The sequence below is a fragment of the Colletotrichum karsti genome, assembly GCF_011947395.1.
Source record: "Colletotrichum karsti strain CkLH20 chromosome Unknown Scaffold54, whole genome shotgun sequence".
In the NCBI taxonomy this organism is placed as follows: Eukaryota; Fungi; Ascomycota; class Sordariomycetes; order Glomerellales; family Glomerellaceae; genus Colletotrichum; species Colletotrichum karsti.
This window is the reverse complement of record NW_024065954.1, coordinates 188518-209753: the sequence shown is the minus strand read 5'-3', so window position 1 is coordinate 209753 and position 21236 is coordinate 188518. Positions and strand designations below refer to the sequence as shown.

The 21236-nt window shown below is 36.9% G+C and overlaps 5 protein-coding genes across 5 annotated transcripts; 1 reads left to right on the top strand and 4 right to left on the bottom strand.

Moving 5' to 3' along the window:
* Positions 1-10318: 10318 nt before the first annotated feature.
* Positions 10319-12382, top strand: CkaCkLH20_12098 (uncharacterized protein; the record flags this gene model as incomplete). Its single annotated transcript, XM_038894812.1, has 1 exon — positions 10319-12382. One exon carries the CDS (start codon positions 10319-10321, stop codon positions 12380-12382), a length of 2064 nt encoding a protein of 687 aa, XP_038739892.1.
* Positions 12383-12524: 142 nt separating this feature from the next.
* On the bottom strand, positions 12525-13456 carry CkaCkLH20_12097 (uncharacterized protein; the record flags this gene model as incomplete). Its single annotated transcript, XM_038894811.1, has 3 exons — positions 12525-13124; positions 13180-13345; positions 13395-13456. 3 exons carry the CDS (start codon positions 13454-13456, stop codon positions 12525-12527), a joined length of 828 nt encoding a protein of 275 aa, XP_038739891.1.
* Positions 13457-13768: 312 nt separating this feature from the next.
* On the bottom strand, positions 13769-14716 carry CkaCkLH20_12096 (mitochondrial carrier protein; the record flags this gene model as incomplete). Its single annotated transcript, XM_038894810.1, has 1 exon — positions 13769-14716. The coding sequence occupies one exon, from the start codon at positions 14714-14716 to the stop codon at positions 13769-13771; it is 948 nt and encodes a 315-aa protein (XP_038739890.1).
* Positions 14717-14773: 57 nt separating this feature from the next.
* CkaCkLH20_12095 (uncharacterized protein) lies at positions 14774-15109 on the bottom strand (the record flags this gene model as incomplete). The annotated part of the gene is made up of 1 exon (XM_038894809.1): positions 14774-15109. One exon carries the CDS (start codon positions 15107-15109, stop codon positions 14774-14776), a length of 336 nt encoding a protein of 111 aa, XP_038739889.1.
* A 640-nt stretch (positions 15110-15749) lies between these two features.
* On the bottom strand, positions 15750-20262 carry CkaCkLH20_12094 (UPF0187 domain membrane protein; the record flags this gene model as incomplete). Its single annotated transcript, XM_038894808.1, has 9 exons — positions 15750-16765; positions 16820-16967; positions 17068-17126; positions 18041-18595; positions 18653-18800; positions 18915-19590; positions 19700-19752; positions 19825-20022; positions 20143-20262. The coding sequence occupies 9 exons, from the start codon at positions 20260-20262 to the stop codon at positions 15750-15752; spliced, it is 2973 nt and encodes a 990-aa protein (XP_038739888.1).
* Positions 20263-21236: the final 974 nt, after the last annotated feature.

The following is a 21236-nucleotide window of genomic DNA, read 5'->3' as shown; positions in this document are numbered from 1 at the left end:
AGCTGACTAAAATAGTAATAAAAGAAAAATCTATAGATATAAAAGTAGCTAATAAGTTTTAATAATAAGTTTATATATTTTATTTAAATTAGCTAATAGTATTAAAACCTCTTTTTATTATATCTAAAGGTATTAATTATACTATTTAATAAGGGGATAATAAAAATATAATAATTATACTCTTACTTAAAGGGATAGAGAAAGATAATAATAATATATTAAAATATCCTATTTATATTAATAAGTTTTACTTTACTATAGATTATATCTATAAAATAGAAATATTACCTAGCTTTAAGGGAGCTTTATATAGTAGTTTATTAATATAAGTTTTTTAGTTCTTTAATATAATTTTAGTACTTTAGCTTATACTATCTCTTAATATAATAAATAGATATAAATAAAAGTTAAACTAATATTAACTAATAAGCTTAACCTAGTTAAGGTCTTTAGATATATATAAGTTTATAAGAGCTATAAGAAAAAGGGGAGTAATAAGCCTTATTACTAATAAGTAGTAATAATAGCTTAAATCTATTATAATAATATTAAACCTTTTAGTTATAAGTCCCTTTTTATAATACCTTTATAATCCTTTAGCTAAAAGAGTAGCTAATAAAGTATCTCTATTATATTATTAAGTAGGTATAAAAAGCTAGCTATTTTAAACTAAAAGCTTATTCTTTATTTTCTTTATTTATTACTATATTTAAATCTTTTTTTTGAAATAAGTATTATTTAATTTAATATACTATATAATAAGCTTAATAATAATAATATTAAAGAATTAATATATATTTATAATATTTAGGGTATTAATAGCTATAAATATAATAACTTAGACTTTAATATAAAAGTTACTTTAGCTCTCTTTACTTATAAGACTATATTATTAGCTCTAGACCTTAAAGATAAAAGTATTATTATATTTACTCTTAATAGGCTTAAGAATAAAGATCTTAATATTATTAAAATATTTATTGTAAATATTAATAGTAATCTATTAATTTATAAGTATCTTATAGGTTTCCTCTAAATAGCTAAAGATCTTAAGCCTAAAGTTAAGTTATAAGTATTATAGATCTAAATTATAATATATTAATAATATTACCAATAGTAAGTAATAGAACTATAATAGTCTTAAATACTAAAAGTAAGCTAATAGTCTTTTAAAAAGTTTAATTAATAATAATATATTAGCTTAATAGCTATATAGTTAAAAGAGTTAATTAGTTAGTAAATAATAGAAAGGAGTAATATTAAGAAAGAGATCTAAAGTATTAGAGATATCTTAATAAAAGAATTTATTATTATTATTATAATAAGGGAAGTTAAAGCATCAAGTAATAAAATAGTAGCTAAGATAGAAAGCTAGAGCTTATATATAGTTATATAACTAAATAGCTATTAATTAGTTAAGTTAGCTAGGCTAAACCTAAAGTTAGTTAAATATATAGTTTCTAAATATAATATAATAACTAAAAGCTATAGATTATATCTATATAAACCTATTAATTTAGCTTAAAGTATATAATCTTAATAATCTTAATAATAAAAAAAAGATTAAAGCTAAATATAAGTAGTTATTAATACTATTTTATAGTTATCTTAAGAGGAAGCTTAATAATATAAATACTAATATAAGTAATATATAGAAGAATAAGAAGTTAGGTATAAATTTATATAACTAAAGAGATTATAATAAAAGCTAAGAACCCTCTTATTGATACTTTTAATCTAAGGATTAAAAGGATAAATAAATATCTTTCTATACTATCTTTTATATTAATATAAAGTTAATCTATTTTAATTCCTCTTTTTATATTACTACTTTAAGTTATATTAATAGTAATACCCTCTATAATAATATAATTATAAACTATAGTATAAACTTTTATATATATAATAATATAAACCATATAAAAGATTTAAACTATATATATATTAAAGTTAATCTTATTAATAGTAGAGAGACTATAGCTATTACTATTAGATTAATAAAAGTATAGCTAAACTAAAGAGGTAAAGAGATATATTACTTATATATTTAAAGATAAACTAATACCTAGCTCTAAATAAGCTTTATAATAGTTTCTTAATATAAGGTTCTATAATATATTTCTTATAATAGTAGTACTTTAACTTATACTATCTCTTAATAAAATAAATAGATATAATATATAATTAAATTAATATTAATATATTTAGCCTAACTAAGGTTTTTAGGTATATATATTATTTATAAGAGCTATAGAAAAAGTAGGGGGGGAAGTAAATAATAAGCTTAATTATTAATAAGTAATAATAATAACTTAAACTTATTATAAAGGTATTAAACTTTTTAGTTATAAATCCCTCTTTATAATGCTCTTAAGGTCCTTTAGCTAAAATAGTATCTCTATTATAAATCCCTCTTTATAATACCCTTCAGGTCCTTTAGTTAGAATAATATCTCTATTATATTATTAAGTAGGCTTATAAAGCTAGCTATTATCTTAAGCTAGAGGCTTATTTCTTATTTTCCTTCTTTATTACTATATTTAAATCCTTCCTCTAAGATATTATTTAATAAGATATTATTTAATATACTTCTTAATAAGTATAATAATATAAAAGCTTTAGCTACTAAGTATAGTATTTAAAACGTAAGCTCTAGATATAAAGACTTAAAGACCTTAGCTAAAAAGAAAACTCTTATAAAATTTATCTTTAACTATAAATAGCTTCTAAAGCTTATCTTATATTTTCTAAGGTAATTAAATAATTTAAAAGTTTATAAAATAAAGCTATTTATATAGATTAAAGCTAATTTATTTATTTATAAGTATCTTATAAGTTTCCTCTAAATAGCTATAGATCTAAAGCCTAAAGTAATTAAAAATCTATAAATTAAGCCTATTTAGATAATATATTATAAATATAGTTAATAATAAGTAATAAGATAATAGCTTTATTAAATAGTAATAATAATAGTAATAAGTAAAGAGTTTTCTATAAATAATTTTAAAAAGCTTAATATTAATAGTATACTAGTATAATAGTATAATAGGGTACTAATTTAATAGCTTTAGAGCTAATTATCTAGTAGATAGCTAAGAGAAGTAGCTTAAAAGAAGAATATTAAAGCGTTAGATATATCTTAATAAAAAATTTATTATTATTATTATTATTATTATAATAAAAGAAGTTAAGATATAAAGTAATAAACTAATAGCTAAAGTAGAAGGGCTTATATATAAGGTCTATAAGTTATATAGCTAAATAGCTATTAGTTAGTTAGTAGGTTAGGCTAAACCTAAAGTAAGTTAAATATATAGTTTGAATTATAATATAGTGCCTAAAGGCTTATTTATATATTTATAAAGTATAATATTATCTATTTTATTTTATAATATTATTATTATTTAGCTAATTTAAAAAGAAGGGTTTATTATTCTTTTAGAGAGTCTTTAAACTTTTAAATAAGTAGAATAAAGTAGTATATAAAACCCCTTTAATTTATAGCTAATATATTCTTAAATACTAGAAATTTAATATAGATATAGACTATAATAATATTAAATCTCTATTATATATAGTCTACTTTAATATATTAAAGGATAAAACTAGCTAGTTATATATAAAATTTAAGCCCTTATTATTATTATATATTAATAAGGTAAAAGCTTAGCTTTGATATAAAGGACTTAGCTATTTAAGTATATAAAGGTTTAAATAACTTATAAAGATAATAATAGGTATTAAACTTAAAGGGATTATAAAAGATAAATATAAAGTATATACTATTAATAAAGTAATTTAATAAGTATTAAGGAGAACTCTTAATTACTAGCTAATAGCACTAAGTAGTTATATAACTATTAACTTCTTTATAATAAGTAATCTATATAATAGAGAAAAGGTTTTATTACTTTTATATAATTAATAGTTTAGATTTATCTAGAAATAGCCCCTTTATATATATAAAGAGGGCTTTAAAGTAGTTTAAAATATTATAACCTTTCTTAAATAATAATATAATATATTTATATTTATTCTATATTTTAATTAAAACTCTATATTATATAATATATTTAAGATATAAATAATAATAAAAAGTAAACTTATTAAGTACTCTACTAATTATATAGGTACTTAAAACCCTACTAAAAGGTATAAAGAATATATTTTTATAATTATATAAGCCTTAAGATATTAATTAAGATTCCCTAAATCCTTAGCTCTAAAGCTTATAAGAGTAGTAATTTATATAGCTAATTAGCTTAGCTATTAATATTATAACTAAAAGACTTTAAAAAGCTTAATTAATAAATAGTTAAATAAATAATTAAGTATAACTTATTATTATATTAAAAAGCTATAAGTTACTTATCTTAAAAGATTTAAATACTAAGTATATCTATTAATAATAATATATAAAAGAGATAAATAATATATAAATAAAATATTTCTATATATATATATATTAAATATCTCTATAGATATAATAGTATAAATATATATTATATTTATATATTATTATTAAGTAAAGTTCTTTATATTTAGGACGTTATATTTAATAAGAATATTATATATTTATATAATTAAGGTTCTATACGCTTAAGTTAAAGCTATATATAGCTTTAGTTATATAAATCAACCTAATAAGTAAATACTTAGTATAAATAACTTATAAAATAGTATAATACCCTATACTATATATACCTAGCAAAAAAGCCTTAACTAAATAACTTAATATACTTATTATACCGCTAGGCTCCTATTTAGCCTCTATTTATTTAATATTATTTATAACCTAACTTTTTATAGTATAGTATAAATATATAGTATAAATAAAAGAATATTATATATAATCTTAATACTAAAGATATAAATATATTATATTAAAAAGAACTTTAGATTTAATTTAAATAGCTTAAAATACTATACCTAGACCTAATTAATAAGGAATTACTATTTAATTTATCTATTTAGAATAATAATAAGCTATTTTATATAAACCTAATTTAGCTAATTTAATAATAAAGATAAACTAGTACTTAGCTCTAAATAAGCTTTATAGCGGTTTCTTAATATAAAGTTCTATAATATATTTATTATAATAGTAATACTTTAGCCTATATTATCTCCTAATAAAATAAATAGATATAATTTATAATTAAATTAGTATTAATATATTTAGCCTAACTAAGGTTTTTAAATATATATATTATTTATAAGAGCTATAGAAAAAGTAGGGGGGGAGTAGATAGTAAGCTTAGTTACTAATAGGTAATAATAATAGCTTAAACCTATTATAAAGGTATTAAACTTTTTAGTTATAAATCCCTTTTTATAATACCTTTAAGGTCCTTTAGCTAAAATAGTATCTCTATTATATTATTAAGTAGGCCTATAAAGCTAGCTATTATTCTAACTCTTAGGCTAGAGGCTTATTCTTTATTTTCTTATAATTCTTTTTTATTACTATATTTAAATCCTTTCTCTAAGATATTATGTAGTATATTTCCTAATAAGCTTAATAATATAATAAACCTAATTATTAAGTATAGGATCTAGGACTTAGGCTCTAGATATAAAGACTTAATAACCTTATCTAAAAGGAGAACTCTTATAGAATTTATCCTTAATTATAAACTACTTTTTAGACTTATTTTACCTTTTTTAGAGCATTTAGATAATAAAGAAGGTAAAATAGAGCTATTTATATAGATTAATATTAATTTATCTACCTATATATACTTTATAGGCTTCCTCTAAATAGCTAGAGATCTAAAGCCTAAGGTTAAGAATCTATAAGTTAAGCCTATTTAGAGTATTATAAATATAGCTAATAGTAAGTAATAGGATTATAATAGCTTTATTAAATAGTATTAATAGTAATAATAAGTAAAAAGTTATACTTAAATTTTCTTAAAAAGCTTAATATTAATAATATAATAGTATAATAGTATAATAGGGTACTAGCCTAATAGCTTTAGGGCTAATTATCTAGTAGATAGCTAAGAGGAGTAGCTTAGAGGAAGAGTATTAAAGCGTTAGATAGCGTTAGATATATAGTAAAAAATTTATTATTATTATTATTATTATTATAATAGGGAAAGTTAAGATATAAAGTAATAAATTAGTAGCTAAAGTAGGAGGGCTTATATATAGAGTCTATAAGTTATATAGCTAAATAGCTATTAGATAGTTAGTAGGCTAAGCTAAACCTAGAGTAAGTTAAATATATAGTTTAAATTATAATATAGTGCCTAAAGGCGCTAATTTAATAATAATAGCTTAAAAAATAGTAGGACGTTAATACTAACTTAAAATAATAATTACTAAATCTTAGCTTATTTTATAAAGTATTAGCTAATATTATTATTCTAATTAAGGGGGTAATAAGAGATATAAATATAGTATTATTATTACTATTAACTTAATTTACTTTTTTCTAAATAATTAATAAGAAGCTAGAATACTTATAGTAATTTAATACTCTATTTTTAGTTAATATAAATAGCTCTCTATATTAAAGTTAATAAATCCCTCTATAAGTAGATATATTATTAGTTAAAATAAAAGTCTAATTAATATATATTATTATATTTACTATATTAATTAGCTCTATAAATCCTATTAAATACTCTAAAGATAGAGATAATAATAATAATAATACTAATAATAATAATAATAAAGCTAAAAATATTTATATAAAAGAGCTATTTTAAAGTATTAAATTAACTCAATAAGCTAAAGTGCCTTCTTCTCTATAGTAACTACTTAGCTAATAAGTTTAATAAGCTAAGTTACTATTAACTCTATTTTACTATTTAGTATTAATAGAGCTAACTCTATTTAAAGAGATAGAGATAATAGCTATAATACTTATAGAAGTTAATAAAGCTAACTTTAATATAGAGATTAAAGAGTATTATAATAGTTTAAAATTAAAAATAATTATAATAATAATAAATATTTTTATACCTCTAAAAAATATAAATATAATTATAAATATATATTTATATTTATTAATACCTTTAATAAGAGTAAAAAGTAAGTTAAAAAGTAACTATAATAATTAGCTATATAATTAAGAAGTTTCTATTAGTTAAGTTAATTATTAACTTATGAATACTATAAGACCCTCTATAAGATATTAAACTAAAGAGTAATCTTATAAACTATTTTACTTTTTATTATTAATAGATATAATAAAATATAAAGACTTAATAAATATATTTATAGAGAGTCTTAAAAAGATTTATTATAGAGATTTACTAATAGTACTAAATAACTATTTAAAAGTAAAATAATACTATTTCTAGAGTAAATAGCTAATAATAATAAATATTAAATAAAAAACTATATAGAGTAAAGAAATATTTAAAATAACTTAAATTAATAATATTAAAAAAAAGTATTATATTTTACTATTTAAATAGGTATTTATATATAAATTTAATAAATATAGATATCTAAAGAAGTTTAAGATATATATTTATATAAGAGGAGACTTATAGCTACTTAATAGGTTAAAAACTTATATATTAATATTTATATTATATTAACTTTATTTTAAAGTATTATAGTAATAGCTATTTAATTTAGCTTTAAATTAATTTAACTTAATATTATAAATATATTTATAAATATAATACTTAATAAATTAGTTTATATTTATTTCTCCTTTAGTTTTAATAAACTAAGTAAATATCTTATATTATATAATATATTACATAGGCTTAGAAGATTACTATATCTCTAGTAAAAGAGTATTAATATAACTCTTTAACTATTTAATATAAAACTATTTAATAAGGATAATTATATATTTATAAGCTATAGTATATTAATCTTTATATTTATTAATAATATTATAATTCTTTTCTAAAAGAGAGATTATAATAAGGTATAATATATTATTAATAAACTAAAAAAAGTATATAAGATTATAAAGATAAGTAAACTTAATATATTTTTAGGTATTTAAATTATTTATAACTATTACTAATAAAAGATTTAGCTCTATTTTAATAATTATATTAAGAAGATATATAATAAGTTTAAAATTAAAAGAGATAATAATAAAGAGATAGTAATACCTATAAGTATTAATAACTTTATACTTAATAAAATAGTTGCTATACTAAAAGAGATTAAATTATATTAATATAAAGTTAGCTTAATTAATTATACTATTATTATTATATACCTTAATATTATAAAGACTTTATTATAGTTATTAGAGTTCCTTTTAAACCCTTTAAAGGACTATTATAAAGTAGTTAATTAATATTTTATATATCTCTAGTAAACTTAATATTTAGTAATTAAGTTTAATATTAATAATAAGGGTATACTTTTCTATATCTCTAATGCTTTATTTATTAATAGTAATATTACTTATAAGAGTACTTAAAGCTATATAATAATATTATTTAAGAGACCTATTAGTTAGAAGTTATTAAAATAATAGATTATTATAACTTTAAATATTAAAGCTAAACTTATAGCCCTTTTATAGGTATTAAAAGAGTATATTATAGTTATATAACTTATTAATTAACTATAACTATACCTTAATAATAAGTTTATAATATATTATAATAATACTTAAATATTATACCTTTTAATTACTAAAAGACCCTATATAATAAGTAAGTTATACTATATTAATATTAATAACTTATAGCTATAATAAGAGATTAAAAGATATTATATTATATATAAATAGGTTAAAATAAATAAAATAGTAATAAATAGTTTTATAAAAGTAATATTAATATAAAAATAAAGTTAATTTATTATATAATTAAGTATAACCTATATTAAGTCTCTAATAACTAATAATATAATATTAGCTTTACTAAATAATATTAGCCTTATTAAAAAGTTTAACTACTAGAATAGTTAACTCTTTTTAGTTAACTTTATTATTAAATATCTTAGTAACTCTACTACTTTTATAGTTAGAAAATATATTATTTAAATTACTTTAATTTACTCTTTTTAATAGTTAGAAGTCTACTTATAAATATAGCTTTCTTTTTAAGTTATTTAATAAATTATTATTTTAAATTTAAATATCTTATTTTATTTTATAAGTTAAGTTATTAACTAACTTATACTATTATTCCTTTTAATTATAACTTAATATTAATATTACTAACTTTATTATAATAAAATAATAAAAGAGAAACCTATTAAAATACTTTTAATATTATACCTAGCTTTAAGAATAATACTATAGATTATTAATAGAGATATTTAAACTTAAAGGCTAATAAGGTAATAAAAAAACTTATTAACTTTATAATAATATAAAGTTATTATACTTTAATAACTATAAATTTAGTTAACTTTAATATCTATATTATAATTTAAACCTAAAATATTAATAAGAAGCTTATTAAGCTTTATAGTTAACTATAAATAACTTTATAGCTAGCTAAACTATTAAGCTAAATACTCTAAGTTATCCTTATAAGGGTAGAACTTTAATAAGAGTTTTAAAAGTAATTAGAGCTATAAAGATATCTTATTATTATTATATAATATTATTTACTATAATAGGGAGTTATTATTTTATTTTATATAGCTATTAAGGTCTATTTTATATATTTAGAATTTATAATATTAATATTATAAGATCTAAAGGGATATATTAAACTTTATATTATTCAATTAATATAAGTATTAACTTAATAAATCTACTTATAGATTCCTACCTAAATATAGCTTATTTATATTAGGTATATATACCCTCCTTTTTTTAGGTGCTTAGGCTAACTTAGCCCCTTTTAGCTAGTTATATATTAATTAATATATTTAATATACTATATTGCTGGCTGTAACTGTTGCTCAACACGTCGCCACTCAAACACGCGATCACATGACTGAGCTAAGGTAGGCACCCATCCACTCAAGGTGCCGTAGGTACGTACCTAACGCGCGCTGGTAGTGGAGGCAGTGACGCGCCTGTGCTTATCGCCGACAGCGAAACCGCATTCTTTACCCTCGCGATGTAATATCCGGCACCAACTCCATCGTTCATGAGTGAACTATCAATCGAGTCGTGCCCTGTATCACACACGAAGATTCTAGGGATCGATCAATGGCGGAAGGATGCGCGGTACGTGAGAACCAGGCCTGGCGTTGCGTTAGTCATGGTCCTAAAGATGCAGCTGACGCTTCTTCGGGAGTCATACGTGGCTCACATAACTCGTGATGCACCTTGTTTTCTGTCGGTGATATCCAAGCAGCTCCTCTTAATGCTGATGAAGTTCATGCAAAATGGACTGGCGACACTTTCTCAATAGATCTTTGGGACATGGTCATGACATCCTGCAGTGCCAGATTTCAGTACGACAACCCCATTGGCAATGACAGACTTCGTCTTGTCCGCATTCTGGGCTGCGGGAGTGTAACGACCGATCGGCTGAGCCTTCTTCTCGAAGAGCACCCCCTCAGTAGTCTCCCAGCATACAATGCCCTCTCTTACACTTGGGGTTCGCCCATCGCAGAAGCAAGGTTCTCGCCAGAACCCATTCCAGTGACAATCCTCCTCAACGGCTTTGAATTCGACATTTTCCCAAACTTGAACGATGCTCTACGGTGGATCAGAGCCCGCGACTCGTGCGATCTGTACTGGATCGATGCCATTTGCATCAACCAGTCCGATACCGCAGAGCGAGGAATTCAAGTGGGAATCATGGACCATGTCTACAAGCTGGCCGCTCGCGTCGACATCTGGCTTGGCTCCGTGAGCGACGAGCATTATCCCGCCGAAGTTTCCCGGTTGATCAAAACAATGTCCGATAACACGCGCGCCAATTTCGAGTACACGTCAGAAAACACCTTCGATAAAGATGCCTTGATGAAGTACGGGCTGACGGGTATATCGGAGTGCATCTGGTACGCCTTCATTGCCTTTTTCGACAGGAAATGGTTCAATCGTGTCTGGGTTGTGCAGGAAGTGGCATTAAGCAAAGACGCCTGTGTGCTCTGGGGCGACGAAATAATCCCATGGAGGACAGTCGCGTATTGCTCCGATTTCCTATACGACAGTCGCCTGTACGAGCAGCTTTCCGAGATGCTGTACGACAACAACCCGTCCGTCAAGGGCATTCACGTAGGCAGCAATTCATCAGGCATTGTCGCAATTCAGAGGTGCAGGCACGACATTCTTACAGGCTGGGACAGCATGACGCTCGATCACATCGTCGGGACTTCCGGCAGCGTCAGCGACAATCAAGGCAACAGGTACAAAAGCGCCGGTGCCTTGCTTTTCCTGATGCTCCGTTTGACATGCGGCGTCGACGCAAGCGACCCCAGAGACCAGGTTTTTGGCCTCATGGGCATCCTCAATCTGCTGCTGGACATTAGCGGTCGCGAGAGAACAGAGTTGGAGCCGGATTATCGCGCATGCTCGACCGCCGTCAGTGTTTTCACCGACGCCGCCATGTTCATCATGGAAGAAACTCAGAATCTCACTCTTCTGACTGCTATTCCCGACGACGCGGTCAAGGAGGTTTTCGGTCTCCCGTCATGGGTACCTGATTTCGCAGCAAACGGACCGTCTGCGTTTCTAGCCTTGAGATGGCCAGCTAGCGAGGCATATTTCGATGCTTGCCGAGCCGCTCCGGCTAACTTCCATGTCGAGGATGACAGCATCTTGCACGTCAAGGCGTTCTGCGTCGGGACAGTGTCTCTGGTCGGGGAGGTGTACTCCGAACTGGCCGTCAACGGAAGCTTTACTCAATGGGCCGACTTCTTACTGCAATGCGACCCAGTCTACAAGCCAACCAACCAATGCCGCGTCGAGGCATTCTGGCGAACCTTGATCGTCGACCGCGACGCCTTTAACCACCCCGCTCCCACCAGCCTGCAGAAAGCATTTCATCACTGGATTTCAGACCACGTCGTGTGGGAAGTTTACTGCGCCATGAAGAAAGGAACAGATACCGCTGATTACATGACCCGTCTGCAAAGCATTCAGAGATTGGCAGATTCGGATGTCAGCAAGACGGTCCCAAGCTGTGAAGTCATTGAGTCCTACCTCGAGAGGCTGCGGGAGATGGACAAACAGGAAGAGGCCGAGGGCCTGTTTGAGGGGTTTCGGCATCAATGCCAGGCATACGTCAACCTCGCGTTCGAAACACTCTGGGACCGACGTCCCTTCTTGACAGATACGGGGTATCTTGGGCTTGGGTGTCAGTCATTACAGCTAGGCGACTCACTTTGGATAGTTGCAGGTTGCCCTTCGCCCATGGCTCTTCGAGGGCTTCCGACGTCTGGTTTTCACCGAGTGGTAGGAGAGGCATACCTGCACGGCATTATGCATGGAGAAGCGGTAAGTGAACAGGCCGAATGGCGGGAAATTTGTATCAAGTGATATCTAGTATCCGTCATGTAGCCAGCTGTATATGTGTATCTAATCTCAGAGAAATCCCCGCGAACCCATCATGTCTTTGATGACCACGAACTGGAGAACAAGGCAACCCCCTTGGGCGACTCTTGATTCTATGCTAGAAATCCTACCGCTTCATCGCCGCCGCAATCACCATCTTTCGGTTCAAGCCTCCGGGAACATTAGACGCCGACGCAGGGATATGACTAACTTCGTCGTTCACAATATACACAAACTTGTCGTCACACCTAGCATCTCCAAACCACTTTCTGAAAGTTGCCTCATCGTAAATGTGCTGGTTCGTCGTCTCCAGCACTTCTCCCTCGATGTTCTTGTGAGTATGTGAATGACCATGGTCATGGCTGTGCCCGCGATGATGTATGTCTCCATGAGCTGCATACGTGACGGCCAACTCAGCAACCGCACCAGCAGGTTTCTCATCGGTATCTATCCCTTCAACAGCAACAAGCACACCACCGGGCTTCAGTCGCTCAGCAAGGCGGCCCAACATGGCGGGCGGGTCGTCGAGGTGGTGCAGGGCGAGGGAGATGATGACGACGTCGAAGGAGGCTGGCGCTGCGAGAGAGTCATCGGTGGTAAGATCTCCCGCGACGGCATGAGCTTGAGATGCGGTGTATCCCAGACGCGATGCGTGACTGTTGAAGCGGTCGGCCATTGCTGGAGCGATGTCGATGCCGAGGATCTCGTCGACGAAGGGGGCCAGGGACTATGCCTCGAGTTTAGCTGAGGGACGAGCTCGGCACGGCCAGATTCCGACTCACCCACGAGGCCCCGCCACGGGCGCAAGCATAGTCAAGCAAGCGGACGGGGTTTTCTGCGTCCCGGGAGCGAAAGCCCAGATTCGGTGCTTGTGTGCGGAGGAAGCGAGTGAGTTGCTCCGCGAAGATCTTGAGCCAGTCTTGCTCGAAGATGGAGTCGGCGTTCGTACTGTATTCTGGTCAGTCGTCTGGGGCAACGATCGGACGGCATCACATACTCCCAAAACTTGCGGTTGAGTTCCGCGAGAGAGTTTGTCTTGCCTTGAATTTCGGCAGTCATGGTTGCGGATGGGTGTGTGGAAGATATAGCCTATTTTGTGGAAGAGTGCAGGCAGAGTCTTTCAACAGGGCTTTCTATTACTCTTCTTGTTTCCTAAATCAGTCTTTTTTATACTAAGTATGGTCTTATCCCGCAGACCACACGTCTATGTCATCGGAGAGTATTCGGAAACATCTCGCCACTTTCTCGGGGCATAAAAGGACGGGTGTCACGCTGCGGGGACATAACGACTGACAGGTAACAGGTGCAGGAAAAGTCTCCGCAGGGAGCGTTACACGACGGGAAACGTCTAAAATCCCATCACGCCAATACTCACATAGGCTGTCCGACGTCAAGGGTAGCAGCAGGCCGTCTTCGACCCTCACCCATCTCATACATGGCCCATTCATACACAGCCCATTGGACTGCGTTGACGACGAAGGCCCTGACGCTGCAGATTGTTAAGCCTCGGAAGAAGACTTTCATGCCGCCTTCGCGGTACGCTTCCCGGGCGATCTGCATGGCTCCGGCGCGCTTCGTGGGTTCTGTCCTCTGAGCCTCTAGAAGCGGAGAGGCTTCCGCGGGTTTCTCGAATGCTTGGGTTTGCACGCGCGTTTTGATGACGTCGAGTGGAAAGATGCTTGCCCACGTCACGATGCCCGCAAGGCCACCGCAGAGGAGAACCTTGGCGGCCTCCTCGCGCAAGTCTGTTTCGCCATTGGCGCTGGCAGTACCTACGCCCATCCAGCGCGTGCTGAGCTCGTACGACCAAAAGTAGAAGCCATAACCGATACTGTCCCGTAACGCGGTGACAACACCGCCGAAGTATAGACCCCTAATGCCCTCGGCACGCCATACGTCCTTGGTGATGGCCCAGCTGGAAGCTGGCGGGGAAGAGAGTTGTGCGCGGCACTTGATCAGCTCGGTGGGCGTGCTGACAGCCCAGGTAGCCAGGCCACCGACGGCTCCTGCAATCCATGTGGTCCAGAGACTGGACTTGACGTCGAGGGCAGAGTTGAGGGCAGCCTCGGTACGGTTGTAGGAGACGAAGAGGAGGGCATTGAGAGCGCCATAGCCGAGAATGGGAGCGGCGGAACCGGTGACCAGGGAGGCGGGATTCTCAAAGTGACGGAGGTATGAGGTCGCTGCGGCGGCGGGGATTTGACCGGGAGGAGGAGCGCTCGGCGGGGCTTGTAGGCGGACTTTGAGGAGGTCGAGTGGGTTGCCGATGATGATGCCGACGGCACCGCTGATGTAGCCGGCCCAGAAATCGGCAGACATGGTGTGTTTGGTTGGGTGATTCCTTGCTCAATAGCGAAGAACGTTCTCGGTGCTGGATCAAGGATTGCGATACTGGGGGCGGTTATCGGGGTCGCGGTAGTGGTTAACGCGGGCCTGGGCGACGGCGACGAGGGTGCTGATGCCGAGGTACGAGAGCATCCATCCGCCGCTTGCTAGGGCCCAAAAGCGGGCATTCTTCAGCGAGTTCGGGTTCGGTTTGCGGCTTCGAGCGATGTGTCGGTAATGAAGGCCTTGAGCCACAGCAGTGCTGGCGACAAGATAGATCCAGTTGTCGGCGATCCAGACGGAGCGGGCGGAGGGAGGGTCGAGCGGGGTCGTTGGATCGGAGGCGGAGGATGAGGGGTTGGGATGTGGATGTGGATGCTGTGACATTTTGGTTGTGTTTCTTGTCGTTTTGCCGCGCTTTGAGTTAGAGACTCCGGGTCGTCGAGAGTTGCCGGGACAAGGGGAAGGCCGAGATCTGGATCCACCCGACTGTTCGAGATTCGGAATTCCAGGCACGTGAAAGACGCGGGTCACGGTGTTGCGCGGGCGTCGTCGGCTGATTTGGTATGCGGGGTGGAAGTCAATTGGGTTGGAGAAGAACTGGCTCTGAGGAAGTGAAAATGAAGACGCGACTAAACGAAAAGAAGGTGCATGGATTCCTCAACAAACAATTGTCGTCGCCTGAGGCGGTTTTCTTGGTGACACTGACAAGGTCTCGTCCAGTCGTTCGCTGTGCTCCTAAAGAGAAAAGGAAAAAAAATCTCCGAAAATCACATTCGCGCCTATCTCGCCTAACCTGACGTCAACGGTCAGGAGGGTGCCCCTGAAATTATTCGCTCTTCGGGGTAACCTTGCATGCCAGCCTGGAAACGGCCTGAGCGTGCAGAGACTTTCGGCCATTCCGACTTCAGATCGTTTCGGTCGATTGACGCTATTCAGGTTTCCTGCAAGTTCAGGTGACATATTATTATCCAATTTCTCTACAACGCGATCCGAAGGTCTTTTTCACGCTGAATCTGGACTGTCCTCAATTCCTGGCAGGAGACATTGCCACTCTCAGCCTGAGACCCTCGCGAATCGACTCGATTGAACGCGCCTGCAGTTCGAAGTAGCCGTCCTCATCCGCTGGCCAGAGCACAACGTTGTCGCCCCTCTTGATGAAGTCTTCGGGTTTGGGCGCCGGACTGCTGGTGATGATGTCGAGGTCCCGCCGGATCTGCTCGCAGTAGTGATCGAGGGGCAAATCGTTGACGCCGTCATCAAACGGGTTCTCGATCTCCCGCCCGATGAGGGCGATGCCGAGGATGATGTACGCCGCGAACACCGTCGCCGGAATCGTCACCCACCCCAGGAGGTTGATGAGCTGGAATGGGAGCAGAAGGATATACACCCAAGTTATCTGCGATACGGCGATCGAGTAAGCAATCGGCAGCGGCGTGCTCAGCACCCGCTCGGTGCCCACGAGGACGTCGTTCATCTGCATGAGAAACGTCATGGCCTGTGTCTGATAAATCGTGACTTTCAGAGTGCCGTTATCGATCGACTTCTTGATATAAGCTGAGCAGTGGCTTAGGATCTCCAACGGGATGTTGCCGAGGGGCTCGCACGTCTTTTTGATGAGCTTCCGAGGGTTGGACTCGGCCATCGGCAGCCCCAAAACCCAGCACACGACTCTCCCAGCCGACGGTTCGGGAAAGTCTCTGACTGGCGCCTTGTGAGCCAGAACATTGAGGTTCTTGATTCGCGGGTGTAGGTCTTCATAGTGGGTGAAAGGCTCGAACCGTAGGCGGTGTTTCAACGCCACGGAAAAGGCAAGCAGCATGTTGCAAAAGGTAACCTTTCCGACCAGATCGTCCTTCTCATGGTCGGCGCGCTCCTCGGCATGAACCCAAACGAGGCGCGCCAGGCAGTTGATGGTATGTTCCAACTGCGCCCAGTACTTTCTGCCCTCGTTGTATCGCTCGTACGCCGTCGAACTTCGAAATGACAGAGACAGACCAACGACAAAACCGAGAACCGTAAGAAGGACATGGTTGACTCCGACTAAGACGGGGCAATTAGAGCGGCCTCTACGACGGCGGGTATGAGGTTTCTCACGGTGGTAAACGTTCTTCGATATCAGCGTGATTGCTGTAGCCCAAGAAGCGACGAAAATGATGGGCAGTATCATTAACGGTGTGACACTGCCGTACATACGCATGAACATGGGCCATTTTGAGTGATGGGCAAGGTTCCTAGGGCCTATCTGCGAAGGATGTCTTGTGAGTTGAATGTCCAAATCCCCTCGAATACTGAACCCCATAGCTTTCGCCGAGGACAGACCCTTCTCACCAAGGAAGACGTACAAAATACGACGCCCAGGTGCCGGCAATCTCAACATCTTCGTCAGATGCCGCACCCGGAGCTTTGTGGAAGTCGGTCATGGCAAACTAGCGGTATAATCGGGACGGATACGAAGTATGACGAGAAAAGACATGAAAGTCACCGGCCTTCTTAGCTTCGACCTCCCTCCCTTTACAAACCCCAAGTTTTGAGAGCTTCGGTTCCTTGCAATCTTATATATCTACATCTTTACTCCCCCTACCTTCAGGAGTGCTTCAATGGCAAGGAACCATTCTCGAAAGAGGATCCGCAGCATGATTCAGGGTACAAGTTCTGGTGGAGAGAGCAAGGGTTGACCCTCCTATGCTGCCCAAACTGGTCAAAATTGAAGAAACCACTTGCTATTTCTAGCTCAGAGGGCCAACCCGGATCCCCGCGGCCTCCGCAGTCCAGCCACCCGCCTGTCTGAGTAGGTGTGTTGAATCCCCAACAAGACCCCGGAAAATTGATCGAAATGATGCTTGTTTTCACGACCAGACTTTTGCCGTGTCTGGCTTATACAACGTCCTGCAGTCACGTGCTGGGCACTAACTGCTCTCGACTGCATGTTTATTAACCCCATAATATACTCGAAGCTTCCGTTGAACAATATTAATTCCATCCTTAGTGCCCGGGAGGTCATCAAGTTAAATCGAAATAAGGTACCCGAGATGAGTCGGAGACGGTGCGTACTCGAGTGATGCCAGTATTACGCAGTAAATGTAAAGGGAATTCAATAATGTACAATCTCAGATTCTCCGTATTCTCAACTAAGGCCCCAGTTCTCATGCATCCTGCTGTTTCTACAAACAACTTAAATGACAGACATGTCCGACTTAACAATTAGACCCCGCCAAGATGTCGGCGGAAAGTTTCTCTGCAATGCCATCTGTGACTTTACGTTAGTATTCGAAAAGAAAGAGGAAATCAAGGCAAAAATGCTCATCAGCAACTTACACACAGTTGCCATGGGCTGGCCCGGCAGCAGCAGCGGCATGATACTGGAATCGATGATGCGAAGTGAAGACACGCCGCCCAAGACACAACCCTTCGGGTCTACAACCGCAGAAGGGTCATCGCGAGAGCCCATTCGGCAAGTACCTACCGCGTGATGGCTCGGTGAGGCGACGGACTTCATCCACTCCCAGATCTCCGCGTCTGTCTGCACACTCGAGCCAGGAAGCTGTTCACTCAGAACTACACCGGTGGCATTGGCAAGCACACGTGCCCTTTTCAAGCCTTCAATGCCGAGTTGACGATCAGACTCAGTAGTGAACCATCCTACGTCTACCACTGGGTTGTCCGACGTGTCTGATGAGTTCAATGTGACAGATCCGAGCGAAGTTGGGGCGAGGACAACGACCCCGAGGCTCAACTGGTCTCCGCTTGCATTGGTCGGCAGTCCGGCCGTGTTCCAGATGTATTCAACGTGAGGCCAGTCCTCTGGAAGTTTGCTGATAGTCTCACGAGTCGAGGTACTGAAATTTGCGCTCGTGGGGAATTTCTCGAACACTGGGATCCAGGACGTCAGCCATGTGCAGAACAGCCGCATGACATGTTGAGGCTTACAGAGATAGTTGCTGGCGAAAGCCGTCAACGGTCCAGAATGTGAGTTTTCGAATTCTGTCTCAGCTTCGGCCGAGTATGTGGCGTTGTTCCACAATCTGTGTTGCGACACTCCATTGACGGTGAATAGAGTACCAAAGCCGGGGTGGTCCTGTGGATAGTATCTTTACGTTAGTTATGTATTGTTCTGGGCGGGCCAAAGAAATGAATGACGAGCGACGATAAGAAGCTTTTCGTGCGTGAAATAAGTCAAAATCCCACTCACTCTCATGTTCTGGCCAACACCTGATATGTTGCTGATCACGGGAATCTCAAACGTTTCCAATGTCTTGGCCGGTCCAACGCCAGATACAAGTAGCAGCTGCGGTGTCCTGAAAACCCCGGCCGCCAGCACCACTTCTTTCGACGCACTTAGAACGTAGTCCGTTCCATCCCCATTGACCAAAACGCCGGTGGCCGACTTGCTTTCGTTAAAGATGACTCGCTTGGCGAGCGTACGGGGATAGATCTTGACCCTCCGACGATCTTCATCGAGCTTGACCGCTGTCCTGAGGAAAGATGTCTCCGACGAGTCGCGGATCTGGGTGTCGGGATCAATCGTAGCAGGGAACTGTGCGAAGCCAAGGAGGCTACCACTCTGGATGAGACCAGTCTCCTTAAACCCTAACGCCCTCATGCCCTTAGCAAAGGCAGCAGAAACCGGTGCGTAATAGTTCCAGAAAGTCAAGTGCAACGGACCACCGGATGGCTCAAAGGCTTCAGGGTCCGATTCCACTGGAGGACCCCCGCGAAGCTCAATGTTTGCTGGAGTATACGATATGCTTCTTCTGAGGAAGCGGACCATATTTTCCCAGTTGTAGCTGTCGTCACCCACTATTCTCGCCCATTGGTCGTGGAAGCTGACCGTTGCTCTCTGATAGGCCATTCCATTACGTGCCGTGCTGTACATTAAAGTCAGTAACTCGCGTATCACGTAAGAAGACGGAATGACGGAGAATCGGTCTTCGAGAATCCTTCAACCATCAAACTTAATGACGAAATTAGTCTTACCTGCCTCCGAGTGTCTTGCCTTGAGAGTAAAGTACGGCACGGTTGCCCAATTGCTGACGAGAGATGGTCAATCAGTCACGAAGTTCAGGAATCAGGATAGGTGTCGTGGCAAGCTCAATGCTTACGGCTTGAGGAGATGTCGTGATCTTCCAATCAATACTTGGCGGTGCGCTCAAGAACTGAGATTCATACGCTGGTATCTCAGTGATGTTGCCGGCGTCATCTTGGTAGAACCCTCCGGCCTCCACAACGGCAACCGTATAGTTGCCATCGGCCGACAACCGTAGTGCAGCAACCAAGCCAGCATTTCCACCACCTACAATCTGCAGCTCACTTGTCAGCTCTGCTTGAATGGTGACGTATATGAATCCCGCCACTCATGAGAGTCTTCATGTCGATGACAATTACTTCATTTGGCTAGAACACATGAAACACCAACTTACCACGTAGTCGTACGTCTCATTGTGCCCAGTATTACCGAGTGCGTCGCCGTAATAATCCGACTCTGCAGCCGATATTGACCCTGCCAACAGGGCCACGGCCAACAATGCTACACTCTTCATCGCTTGGACTGCTATTCAAACTGAGGGGTAACCTGCAAGTCAAAATTCTGACCAGTCACTGAATACAACGCCTATCCACAGTTTCATCGACGCAGTGATGATCATGCAGACTTTATACGATCCGAATGGCTGAATATGCTGAAAGTCTAGTCTCCAATGCTCAGTTGCTGCCTTGGCTCCCTTGTCTAGATACCGCTGTGGCAGGGTAAAATGCTACTTTCGTTTGTTGGTCGACTTATTGATAGTCAGACTTGCGCCCGGCCGGGGAGTGATCCTGCGTGTCTTACTAGTATAGACCTATTACCAGCCAACAGTTGATCTTCTCAAAGATATCTGCCTATGTACCGCTACTTCTTTTCTCTAGATACGTGCTAGGCATCGGCGCGTTGCGTGGCCTCTTCGATGCACCACGCATGGTAGGAGTGGAGCTGAGGGATACTGGACTCGGGCTGTAGTCATCGGCTAACCGGAACACATCGGTTCAGAACTTTTGCAATCAGGGTAAAAGAACCTTGCATAGAACCTTGCAGGTATTCAGCGGCCGAAGTCCCGTCCCGTCTTACCTGTTGGGTCGGACTCTTGCACAAGAGCATCATCAGCGGCCCCACTGATACCAAAGAGATCCACGCCGGGCCGCGTTCCCCTGAACTTGGCTCCCGCTCTTGGCAAGCTTAGCACTCACCCTAGCCCGGATTGGCCTGATATACGAGAAGGTCATCTACGCCACACGCATGCTTATCCAAACTACTCGGGGCCCCCCTCCAGAGAGTCTCGAAAACAAGATCGGCGGCATCGAAGGAATGCAGCTTGAGATCTGCGTTCCAGTGGACGAGAGAGAAGGAGGCGCAGATGGGGACGGAAATAATGGCTCCGGGCGTTGGCGGTGGAACCGGGACTATTCTCATTAACTCCGGGCCGCGCCGCCGTACTGCTGCATAGCATGGAGGGGTCCGAGCCGGCACCGCTCCGGCGCC